General features: G+C 39.1%; 1 protein-coding gene across 5 annotated transcripts in view; it reads right to left on the minus strand.

The window, feature by feature from the left end:
* Positions 1 to 219: 219 nt before the first annotated feature.
* Positions 220 to 13,209, minus strand: part of CTNNA2 (catenin alpha 2) — a 1,363,902-nt gene continuing 1,350,912 nt past the window's right edge. For 3 of the 5 annotated variants that reach the window (XM_061432722.1, XM_061432720.1, XM_061432725.1), the window contains 2 exons: positions 4,177 to 4,293; positions 220 to 1,415 (listed from right to left, as the gene is read on the minus strand). In XM_061432722.1, coding sequence (XP_061288706.1) covers positions 1,128 to 1,415; positions 4,177 to 4,293 — 405 coding nt within the window. In that variant the 3' untranslated portion in view covers positions 220 to 1,127. The remainder of the gene's footprint in view (positions 1,416 to 4,176; positions 4,294 to 13,209) is intronic. The other 2 variants (XM_061432723.1, XM_061432721.1) reach the window with 1 other exon arrangement.

Below are 13,209 nucleotides of genomic sequence, written 5' to 3' on the forward strand. Positions count from 1 at the left end.
TCATTAGATTCACTTTGAAAGTGAATAAAAACCACATGGAAAAACACACAGAAAAATAAATTCCTGGACTATAATGATGATCCAGAGTTTTCTTTACATGTCACTTACCTACTCTTACCCCCAATTTCTAAAAACACAAAGCATTTTTAATCAGTTTTCAAGAAGATGCTCTAATCTTCTATAAGCATGCATTCAAAGGAGGAAAACATTCTTCAGGTGTCAAGATTAAATGTGTTTATTTCGAGTTAGTGGATACAGTGGTATTTTAGATACCAGCACTCCAAGCTACACCTATGTATTTGCCTCTAAACCTTCACATGTTGTCAGTTTCCATTCCTCTAACATTCCATCACTGGGCCTCCTATTTCTAGCAAAGTCATAGTTCAGTTTTTTTGTTTTTTTTTTTTAAAGTAAGAGCAAGATGATCACCACATTGTGCTTCCAGTGCCCCCAGAAGGATTATAATTCTTTTAAACAAAGGTTTATTGTTTTCAGTAAAGGGGGAAATTGATAACAAGAGCACTAGTAATGGCACGACTAGAAGAGAAAGAACAGAATACAGATTCAAAGAAACATTTTAGGCTGGATGAATTAGTTTCTCCTTAGTAAAAACTCCACATAATATTATGGACATGATGTCAAAGTTAAATTGTTCAATTTGTGGGCCACACACTTAAGCGTATTGGCTAGTACATTTTTGCACTTAAACAGAAGCAATACAAGCTTTATGTTCTACCATTACACTTCCAGTTTGTCACTTATTAATATACCTGCCAACCTAATGATTCTTGCATGCATTAGAGTTTGCTTTTGTAGAGATAATTTTATTTTCCCCATCCCTCCCACTCCCGTAAACACTGCAATGTGAACTCTGCCCAATTTTATGAGAATGTTGCAAAGGACAGCTCTGTGCCACCTCGGGACAGGAATTTCCTGTCCCCTCCCCAGGCTAGAGACGGATCAGTGGTATTGATCACATCTCATCTTACATGCAAACAGACACTGTTCCTTATTTTCCCCATGCCAGAGGCATATGAGTCAGCAGGTATGCATACAAAAATGGAATTAAAAAGGAAAAAAAAAAAAAGAAAGAAAAAAAAAAAGCTTTCTTGTTAAAGCCTATCGTCCTAGAAGGAATCCATTGCTTTGAATTCACTTAAAGCCTGTACAGGCGAAATGTGTTTCTTCTGAGAACCTCGTCTCACTCGTGTCTGGAATTCTTCAGGCTTTTCTCTCTTCACAAGGGGCTTCTTCTCTGGCGCCTTCATCTTCCAGGACACTACAGGTGAGTTGACAGCTGCTGTCCCATAGACCTTCTGGTATTTTGTTGAGGCCACATACGATGCTTTCACTGTGAGGACAACAGCATTCATCAGGTTTTTAGCTGCCTGGATGAGTGACGTGGCACTGTCCAGCTAGAGTAGAAGAATAAGATAAAAATGGGTTAGTCAAGGCCCAGCATTCAGAAGATGGAGGTGCAATTTCACAGTTAAAACAAAGTTGTGTCTGTGCAGGTATACAGTATTTCCATAAAGGAGCAGATTATTACATGATAAGGTGAATAGGTTAAAAAAGTCACCCGTCTTCTATTCCTAATCCCAACATAAGAAGGAGAAAAAAAGAGGATATTTGATGATACACAGTTTTCTTAAAATCTCAATACCTCTAAAGACAAAACTTTTTTTTTTAATCACCTAAGAATTCCAACATAACAGAAATTTTCCAAAGTGGAACATTTAATGTTATTACATTAGGCTGACTGGTAATGATGACAATTACTTAAATGTTTGAAAAGCATTTGGCAGGCACTGAAGAATAAAAATTTATAAGGGTTTTCCATCTCAGTTTTATGGTCCTCCCAGTGAAAGTGTCTATTTATTAATTTCTCCACCCTGACCTCTGGATTGATAGGGATGCAGGCAGTTAGGCAGAAGAATATATCCATGGATACACTGACTTTTTAATTAGATGTCTGATATTCTACAGTATCTGTCTGACTTTTCCCAGGTCTTAAATGTACTTCATATAAAAATATCAACAATTGTGTTAGGTGTGTTTAGGTCAGACAGCATTCAGTAAGACCCCCCTATTCATGTGCTAAATGAAATATTGTTTTTTTAAGAAGTGCCAAATGCTATTTTAAGAACTTTTCCCCACTCAACTCTCACAACAGTGCTATGACGTAGGTATTACTGTCATTGCCATCATATGGTGAGAGATCTAGTGCACGCAGAGATCTAGTAATTTTCACAAGTTTACACAGCATAAGTGATAAGGTCCTTCAAGACTGTACTACTGTGCCATACTGCCACCCTATTGGGTAGGATGACTTTAAAATTGTTAAGACAAGTCACAGCTTAGAGCAGCATAGGTGTGGAAATTCATATCCAGACTCTAAGGCCAGGGATTTTTCCAGTTACCTCTTTTTTGCTTTTCACCAGTTAGGCAGCATGTTACATACTTCATACTAGACCATTCAATATCTGTTTCAAACTCCTGGACCACAAAAGCTGAAAAAGTTCAAAACTGCATTTCCCAGACTCCCATTCAGTCAGGACTGTATGTGTCACCTAGTGACAGGAAAGAATTAACAGCTGCACTACAAATATTACTCCAGCTTCAGGGATGCCTGAATGTAATCTGTTCATCAAACTTATAGTAGCAATTAAGGAAAGGTATCCCATTGTAGCTAAATGAGGAATTCAAGGCTGTTGCTAAGGAATGTGCTTCTAGTTGCTGAGGCTGTTCACTGTATAACTTGTAATCAATGACTGTAGCCACATTAGAGAATGGGAATGAGGCATACGACCTTCTGGGTGTGAGGAATTAACAGTGTTTATGCCCAGTGACCCCAAACACTGTGACTCCCCAGGTGATATGACCTGCATTCACTTAACTTGTCATTTTCTGTGAACCAAGCAAGTCTCAAGTAGTGACTGGGGACATCAAATGTTATATCCAAGGGCTCTATTATGTTGCCCTGGCTGTTATCTGTTTTACATCCTGAATTAAAGCTAAATAAACATATTATGAGCTTAAAAAACTCTATGAGAAATAAACTCAATTCTTCTACGACAAAAAGCTTATAAAATCATATCACTGGAGAAAACAACAGAAGGAGCTTTTTAAGTAAGAATTTCTTACAATGCCATAAAATTAAGGCTTCACCATACACACACACTCATACATACACACATAAATTAAACGTCAGTATTAATTAAACTGACTCCACAATAATATAGAGAAGCAGAGATTTGTGGATTAGAGCCATGACTCAAGGAATATATAATTGACTGCTTTGCAAATTAAATCAACCAAATGGATAGAGTAATTACTTACACTACCAATTCTATTACACTGTATATGATGTCCATATACCAAAATAACCATTTAACCAATAATGTTTACTTTATACAGCATAAATTTCTAAAGTCAGTTAAGGAAAAGAAAATTCTAGATTATTCACATTAATAGAAGGGAAGCCAAGCACAGATTAGTGCAGTGATGTTCTAAGTATGGTCTCTGAACCAGCAGTATCAGCATCACCTGGGAACCTTTTCAAAATGCAATCTCTCAGGCCAATTCCAAAATTTCTGAATCAAAAACTGGTAATCCAGGAGATTCTGATTCATGCCAAAGGTTGAGAACCTCTGGATTAATGAAACCCAAAGACTATCTCAAGGCTTGTTTCATCCAATGATTTCAAGACGTTCACCATCCACAAGTTTGGTAACATCACAGCTCATTAACCGATTGAATTTCACTTTTTCATCTTTCCAATGATACTTTCAGGTAGGAATATAAATAATGAAGAAAAGAGATAAGATAGCAAAATGCTGGGACAATTAGGAAATCAATCATGGTTTCTTTAGAGCTAGATACAATACCCCTTAGCCAATTGACAGTTCCCCGTAAAAGTCTGTCAGGTTTCAAAAATGAGCAATATTCATTCACAAAGTTAGTTGCTTCTATTGTGGGCTATGAGTGAAGAGAGGGTAGAATGATATTAATATATCAGGGACAGTTGTGTTGATTTGCTTTGGAGCAACAGAATTAGTAGAAGTAGAATAGGACCAAGTATGTCTATTGTATTTTAAATTGTCCCCTGGAAAGCAAATCTTGGGAGAACTGAGTAAGTCCAAAGAGAAGAATTACAAGTAATCTGGAGATTTTTACCACAGATTCCATTTTCATATAGATGGTGTCTAATTCTGCTGCAAAAATATGATAGCCTCTTTCTTCTTCAGAACCCCTTTGTTCTCCCAGCCTGACGCACGAATCCTGTGAATAAACCTAACACATTGGTTGAGAGTGAGATGATTCTGAATGATTGAGCCAATGATTTTGTTCAAACCACCTGGTGGGGCAGGTACTAAACTTATGGCAAGGCAAAATGAGGAGGTGAGGCCCAGCTAAGCCTGAGCAAATACTGAGGTAGTAAGGCCAATCCAAAATCAATGCAAAATTTTGACTTTTTCTTAAAAATTGGATTCCCTAAGGGTAAATTTTACCATTTGCCCTTTACCCACCATAATGATTTAGATCATTTTCAGCACCATCATAATTTGTTTTATTTAAAAATGGGTTTCTTTTATACTTGTCCAAAACAGCATCGAGACCTGGTTTTCAAGTGGAACATTTTGTTAAAAATTCACTTTCTAAAGAAAATACCTTAAAAACCATAAAGCTACATTTCAAGATGATATTTACATAGAAGGTTTATGAAAACTTATTTCACATAACTGCATTCTATTTCATGATGTATACTATAACTAGGGCATTTTCAAACAAAACATGTTAATGAATATGTGTAAACGAAGTTCTTATAATAACAACCAACATTGACTGAATGTTTACAAGGCGCTTGGCATTGCTTTAGTCCTTTTAGTTAATTTGCATGACTCAAGAGACCAAGGAGAAGGCAATGGCAATGCACTCCAGTACTCTTGCCTGGAAATCCCATGGACAGAGGAGCCTGGTGGGCTGCCGTCTATGGCAGAGAGTCATACACGACTGAAGCAACTTAGCAGCAGCAGAAGCAGAGTCAAAAATCCTTGAAATAGAAACTCTACAACACCTTTTACAGATGAAGAAAGGAAAACTTAGGGAGGTGAGGTAAGGTAACTTGTTCCTGTTCAGTTCAGTTCAGTCGCTCAGTCACGTCCCACTCTTTGCGACCCCATGAACTCCAGCATGCCAGGCCTCCCCGTCCATCACCAACTCCCAGAGTCCACACAAACTCATGTCCATTGAGTCAGTGATGCCATCCAACCATCTCATCCTCTGTCATCCCCTTCTCCTCCTGCCATCAATCTTTCCCAGCATCAGGGTCTTTTCAAATGAGTCAGCTCTTCACATCAGGAGGCCAGAGTATTGGAGTTTCAGCTTCAACATCAGTCCTTCCAATAAACACCCAGGACTGATCTTTAGGATGGACTGATTGGATCTCCTTGCAGTCCAAGGGACTCTCAAGAGTCCTCCAACACCACAGTTCAAAAGCATCAACTCTTAGGTGCTCAGCTTTCTTTATAGTTCAACTCTCACATCCATACATGACTACTGGAAAAACCATAGCCTTGACTAAATAGACCTTTGTTGACAAAGTAATGTCTCTGCTTTTTAATATGCTGTCTAGGTTGGTCATAACTTTCCTTCCAAGGAGCCAGCGTCTTTTAATTTCATGGCTGCAATCACCATCTGCAGTGATTTTGGAGCTACCAAAAATAAAGTCAGACACTGTTTCCACTGTTTCCCCATCTATTTGCCATGAAGTGATAGGACCAGATGCCATGAATCAGCAAAGTAGGAATTAGGACCCATACTATCCTTTTCTCACCAAAGCCGAACAGCTGAATCACTATATTGTGTTACTTCTCTTAAGCCTCATTCAGTCTCTGGGGTCTTGTTTTTCAGTCACAACCTATCATTCAAAATGAACAAATCTCAATTATTAACTCTGGGCATCCTATGGGCTTTCCAGGTGGCTCAGTGGTAAAGAATCTACCTGCCAGTGCAGGAGATGCAAGAGATGTGGTTTCAATTCCTGGGTCTGGAAGATCTCCTGGAGCAGGAAATGGCAACTCACTCTAGTATTCTTGCCTGGGAAGTTCCATGGACAGAGGAGTCTGGTGAGCAACAGTCCACAGGGTCATAAAAGAGTCAGACATGACTGATCACACATGAACAGGGAATCCTATAAACATCATGACTGAGTCTAGTGAGAGCTTCTATCTCCTGATCTGTGATTTTGGGTCTTATTCTCAGAGCCTGGATTCTTTCTAACTCTATCTCTGGGTGTTGGATGTGCAGCATGCATGCATGCTAAGTCGCTTCAGTCCTATCTGTCTCTTCAAGACCCTATAGACTGTAGTCCGCCAGGCTCCTCTGTGCATGGTATTCTTTATGCAAGAATACTGGAGCACATTGCTATGCCCTCCTCCAGGGGCTCTTCCTGACCCAGGGATGGAACCCACATCTCTTGCATGGAACCCACATCTCTCTTTACCTCTGAGTCCCTGGGGAAGACTTCGGGTGTGCTACTGCCCAGTAATCCTTCCTGGCCATTCGCCTGTTCTCCTGGTTGGATTCACCATAAGGGCAGCAATGCCTAGGGTCTGAGCCATGCAAATTTGTCTTGTACTTGCTCAGTTTCTCTGAAGCACATTCAAGCTATGGCAGTAATGACTGGCTGTACACTCAGGTGGGGCTCAGCTACTCTGATGAGTGTTCTAAGCCTTTAACTGGGCCGGTCTTCCTAGCTTAATAACTCTCAAAGGTACCCCAGTCATTCCTCAAGCTGGCCTACATATACACTGACTAGACTCACCTACAGAAAGATACTTGTATATTTTCCTGCTCAAAGGCCTTTCTATTTCTTTGAGTATGCATATGCCCACGTGTACTCTCTCATGTTGGATTCTTTGCAACCCCATGGACTGTATAGCCCACCAGGCTCCTCTGTCCATGGGATTCTCCAGGCAAGAATATTGGAGTGGGTTGCCATTTCCTCCTCTAAGGGATCTTCTTGACCCAGGGATCAAACCTACATCTCCTGTGTTTCTTGCATTGTAGGCAGATTCTTTACCACTTGAGCCATCGGGGAAGTCCTAAAATTCCTCTATCAAGTCTGAGACAAGTGGCTACTTAATTTAAAAAAATAATAGCTTATGTTTAGCATTTGTGACCCTGAGTCATTATCTGGACTAGCTTCTCAAGTTTTCCTTCTCTCACCCAATCTCATTATGATAGAGGAAATACTATTGTGTTCAACTGGGACTTGGAAGGGCCATACAGCTTGTCCTGTATCATGACGATAGTAAGTGGTAAAGCCAAGATTCAATCCCAGAAAGCCTAATTTCAGAGTCCATGCTCTATCCATTGCTTCATGCTGTTTCTCAGAGTTGTGACAGCAGACGAATCCACAGTCCTAAATTTCATCAAACTGTGCTAGACTAAGTCTCCCCACTCCATCCCATAGGTGTCTGTTGTCCGTAACCACAGAAATTAGGCTTCTAATTCTGTCACTATTCTTTTTAAAATATCAAAGTACTATTTTAAAAAGGCAACAGATGTTTGCTCACATCTTGTTCTATTACAGTCCATGAAAAGCAAACAGGGGTGGGAAAACTGTTTTACAGCCATTTTTATAGGGTTTTTCTGGCTCTTTTTCTGCCTCTCTTACCATTCTATTCTTCTTCACCTCATTTAACACTTAATAGATATCTTTTTCCCTGCATTTTCTTATTTTGTGTTTTGAATAGAGAGAAATACTAGGGGGAAGACTTTCCTGAATTATGATTCTCCCATTAATCAATATTTGTGCTAATTCCTCATGTCAAAGCTGAAGATTGTTGTGAAAAGTGCTTATAATGAATCTTTAAAGTTTACAGGATCATCTGGAGATTTCTGAAACCCCATGTCCTTAAGTTTTATGCTCTTTCATTAACATGGGGTTAATACTGCAAGAGGTGCTCAGTTTCAGTAGAAACAGAATTTGACACAAACGTGACTGCAAGACTCAAATCACACATGAAGATGCAACCACATTCTTGAAACACTAATTATCATTTACTCTTTACCCTACATCTGTCTACTTACACATTTATGCATCCAAGGACTTCTTCACAATAGATACCTATTGTAACTATGTTGTGTCAACCACTGGGCTTAAGTGTTGTGTATACAAATATTAGACCCAAAGTTTTAATTTTTGTTCAGTTTCTAAGTCAAGTCCAACTCTTTGTGACTCCCATGAAGTTTTAATGCTCTATTATATATCCTTTAGTTGGATGTGAGGTGCTAAAATCCCAGAAAATAGAGGGATCTACCTTGAATCAGATAGGGATAGGGTAGGAAAATAAAGCTTACTGGTGGATATGATGTCTAAGCTCACTTTGATGGACTGAACAGAACATTGTTGGTGCCTAGATGGTTAAGAATGCTGAAGAAGGACAATTTTAAATATCATACAGATGGGTATATATGGATGAATTCATCCAGGTGATATTAACAGAAACAAGAGGGATGCTGCAGTGCTCAACTGTTGAGTTTAACTTTGGACAAATGGAATAGTGTGTGTGCTATAAGTAAGCGGAGTGAGTTATCAGAGGGAGAGCTGAAATTCTGTGAGTGAAATTCAAGAAAACCATGTTTTGTTTATATCGGTTTTCTCAGTTCTGCATACTATAAGTATACAACTTATGTCAATTTCTGATTTCTTCTTCCCTTCACATTCCTTATTTAGTGTTTCTACAGAGAGACATGATAGAATGTGGAATGAAATATTAAATCCATATTCTGCCCTCAGGTCAAAAAGTCTAATGAATCTACTAAAATTTTTTTCAGCATTATACTAACATCAAAATCAATATACTTTTAATAATCTAAGACATAACATCATCAAGAAATATCTTAACTATTCCCTTGACCGGCAAGGCTACTTTTGATTCTGTTAAGTAATTAGCAATCCCTCACCCTTGATAATAATGGTGAACTTTCTGGGACCAACCAGCAATAAACCAAATGCAGTTTAGATTTAACAGCTGGTTTAAAAAACAAAACAACCCACCCCACCCTCCACCCCCGCCCCCTGCCACCAATGCCATTGACAAAAGCGCAAAGAGGTGGAGAGAAATGCCTTGGATTAACCACATATGACACAGTGAACATTTTAGGATGTTAATTTGTGAGGGTTGGACACATAATTACAGAAGAGAATTAGGGTTTCACTATGTTCTACATTAATCCATTTAAAATATGCATGTAGAGATAGAAATACAACCTGGAAATGAATCTATTTTCTAAAAAGCTGATTATCTATTACCACAAAATAATGAATCAGAAATGGCAGTTCATGCAAATCCCAAGTACAAAACAATCTGTCCTTGCATTAAAAACAATACAAATGTCATGGGACTACTGGCTAAGTTAAATTGAACAAAATAAACCAAATCATTTTGAAGGTGATTTTGAAATATAAAAACAGAGGAATGATTACCCCAAAAAGCTTAGGAGAGCCTGGGAGAGGAAACCCAGTCCCTTTTGGGCCTAGGCTATTTTAATTTTCTCAACTCAGAACTGATGGTGCTGATGACTTTCAAAAAGTTAAAATGGGGAGAGTCTATTTTAGCCCCTTGAAAGATCTTTTAATGGAACTACTTTAGTGTTTAACATATAAGAACAAGAAGTATTTTAATGGGGCTATACTATACATATTCAAGGCCAAACTTCCCATCCCAGGTTGGATGGGAAGAAGTTGTGATGGAAGAACTTATAATAAATTGAAAGTAAATACCCTGAGAAAACTAGAATCTCTCTACGATAGCTGGTCATTTATTTATATTTAAACAGTTATCTCTCCAAAAGGAGTCACAAATTGCTTTCAGGACGAAAAAAAAAAAAAAAAACAGAGGTTTTGCGGCAAGTCAGCTTTGCCGTTAATGAATGGGAGGTTAGAAAACCAGAGCATTGCAGCCTATTATCCGCCAAGAAGAACATTTCATGTTTAAAAAATCCATGAGGCTTTGAAGAGATATTTGATCTCCTCAGAAACTGTGATACATTTGAAATACCTTGAAATATCTGCCTACTTTTTCCAGAGTATATCAATAACACTTTTTAAAAATGCTAGCAAGTCCAGGGTAATAAATAACTGAAGCAAACAAAGACATGGTGAAAATTGTGTCTTTCCTCCTTCATGGATGTTTCCATGCTTGCAAAAAAGTTGATTCCTGTATGGAAAGCCCTCATTTCAGTGCCCAAGCCCACTCACTCTTTCTCATCAAACATCAACAATGAAATAAACTAGCAAAGCCAGATTCTTTCCTTTTAAGCTAGTGACAGTGGTGAACATAGAGGGCAGCAATTCACTACTAATCCCTAGGTGTTCGTGGCAGGCAATATTAATCATGGCACTTCGCTCCCTCAGAATCTGCTCAGTGGCATGGGAAACAAAATTTCTTCTCCTTCTCCAAGAGGTCATATTTTGACAGATGTCAAAAACAACTTGATACAGTTTAGAACACAGTACATAATCTACTATATATCTCTACCTCTATATTTAAATTGTTTAATACTTTCTGTATTTGTTACTACTAATCCTATCACAGACAAGTTATTTTATCTAAATGATGCAGTACTTAATCTTTATTTGTCCCTATAGTTAAATTTCAGGGAGAAATTGAATATTGTACTGACATCATAGTGTTTTAGTAGCTCAGTCGTGTCTGACTCTTTGGGACCCCATGGACTATGGTCTGCTAGGCTCCTCAGTCCATGGAATTCTCCAGGCAGGAATACTGGAGGAGGTTGCCATTTCTTTCTCCTGGGGATCATCCCGACCCAGGAATTGAACCCATACCTCCGGCATTACAGGCAGATTCTTTACTATCTGAGCCACATTTGAAAGACATCATAGCATTATTTGCTAATTAATGAAATCACTAAATAGAAGACATAGTACGAACAGAAGTGCAAAGCATTGGAGGGAGGGTGATTTAAATAAGATGATAAAAATTAGCTGAGTATATTAACAAGTATATAATGTCTGAAGTGAAAATGGCCATTACAGGTATCTGTGATTACTGTTAAAGAGAAAATAAGCTGCATTAAATCTATTAATATTAGAACATGCACCAATCCTTGATAACAGAGTGAAAATACTGTAGTTTAACTCCTAAAGAGTTAGTTAGTTTCATCCCAAGGATATTCCCAGTTGATTACAAGATTTTGAAAAGTTTAACAACTTTAAGTAGTGGATCAGTCACAACAGAAAGAAGGACAAGAGGTTCACTATTTTTTTCTGCAGAGTTTCCTTGAGTGCTGCCAGGGAGGCAGCTGGTGCTCTACCAAGGCTGAGGCCAGTTGTTAGGAAATCTGTATGAAATGGCTCAAGATGAATTGGCAAAGACCTTAGCAGAAAAGCCTTGCAGTCTCAGCCAGGCTAAGAAAAAAATCTCCAGTGTTGCTGAGAAATTTGCCAATTGGCTCTCAGGTAACCTTCCCAACTGGACATATTTGTGTCTTCCTTTCCAATTCATTTCAATAGGTAGTAGCTCTTCCTAGTCAGCTAGTCTACTGATTAACTCTCTTCATTTGCATTTTTTCAATTATAGGTAAGTAAACCTTGGGGACTCCCATGAAGGCTTAATTACAGTCAACAAATTTCCTAAATATGGCATAGAGCCATTTTTTTTCCCTCACCATTAAAGGCATAAAAGTTTTTGCTCAACCCCAAGCAAGGCATTTTGCTAACCTTGGAATCCAAAGAGAAATGGGAGTATTGGGATGTGTTAACCCTTGGAAAGTTATAAACAGGTATCTCTACTCCTCCAGGTTGTCTTCATCTCATTATTTTATATTTCGTTTTTGTCTCCTATACATCAGGATCTCCTGGCCCAGAGGTCTTCTCTGGGTTGCTTTCACAGAACAATAGAAGCATAGGAAATATATCCAACAAGAGAAGATGTGCTAATGGATATATACAAAGTCAGTGTCTGACTGTGCAAATGGACTGTAGCCTGCCAGGCTCCTCGGTCCATGGGGATTTTCCAGGCAAGAATACTGGAGTGGATTGCCATGCCCTGCTCTGGGTGATCTTCCCCAAACAGGGATTGAATGTGTCTCCTGCAGCTCCTGCATTTCAGGCAGATTCTTTACCATACACACACACACACACACACACACACACACATATGAGAGAGAGAGATATCCCTGGCCCGGGAGACAATCTTTACATCACATAAATAAACCATGCATTGATTGTTGATCTTGTCATCTCTGATCTTGTCTTCACCATCTAAGGTTCAGACCTTTAAAGGGCCAAAGCTTCTTTTAGCCTTCCTTGTAGGGCAGTCAGCTAGCAGAAGATCACTACCTTTGATCCCTTTATTTCCTCCATTCTGCCTCACTAAGCTGCGTTATCATATTGAGAGGCAAATTTAACACAAGCCACTGTCCAAGAATCCAAGACAGATACATCTTCACAAAATGGATCACAAAGCGCAACCAAGGGGACCAGTACTCTCAGAAGTGCTGAACTTGTATGGCTGTGGTAGGTCTCTTATAAAGTGATGAAAGCAACCTTGCAAAATGGCCCCTAGGAGCCAGCATGCAATGTGCAACTACTAAGTGAAGAATAGGTCAAGAGTAAGGACCACAGTTTCGAGTGCTGGTTGATAGAGGACTGTGCTGGGAAGTGAGCATAAGCTGGAAGTCTGGATGATTCATCTCCTTCCATTCACTCCCCTCCACATTCAATCACTAGCAGCTATATCATGTGGCATTATTCATATGTTGGGGAAACTAAACTCCCATCCAGCCAATGCCTCTCCTCATCGGGTATGTGGAATCTGTTATTGTTGTTTAGTAGTTAAGTCATGTCCAACTCTTTGCAATCCCATGGACTGTAGCCCACCAGCCTCCTCTGTCCATGGGATTTCCCAGGCAAGAATAATATAGTGGATTGCCATTTCCTTCTCCAGGATCAAATCCTCTGTGGCTACCTGAGTTTTGGATGAAGAGAGAAAAGAGCAGCAGAAGAGATGCCTTCCCCAGGGAGTGTTTGCTTCTTCTCAGATCCTAGTCCCCTCTTTACACCCCATTTTTCCAAATCGTAAACATTCTCTCCCTACTGGCAATATATTCTTATATTTCATGCTCCACTTCTAGCTCTCTCTGTTGCTCTATCCTGTCCTCTTTTCCTCTCTTATA

This window comes from Bos javanicus, chromosome 11 (genome assembly GCF_032452875.1).
Source record: "Bos javanicus breed banteng chromosome 11, ARS-OSU_banteng_1.0, whole genome shotgun sequence".
Lineage (NCBI taxonomy): Eukaryota > Metazoa > Chordata > Mammalia > Artiodactyla > Bovidae > Bos > Bos javanicus.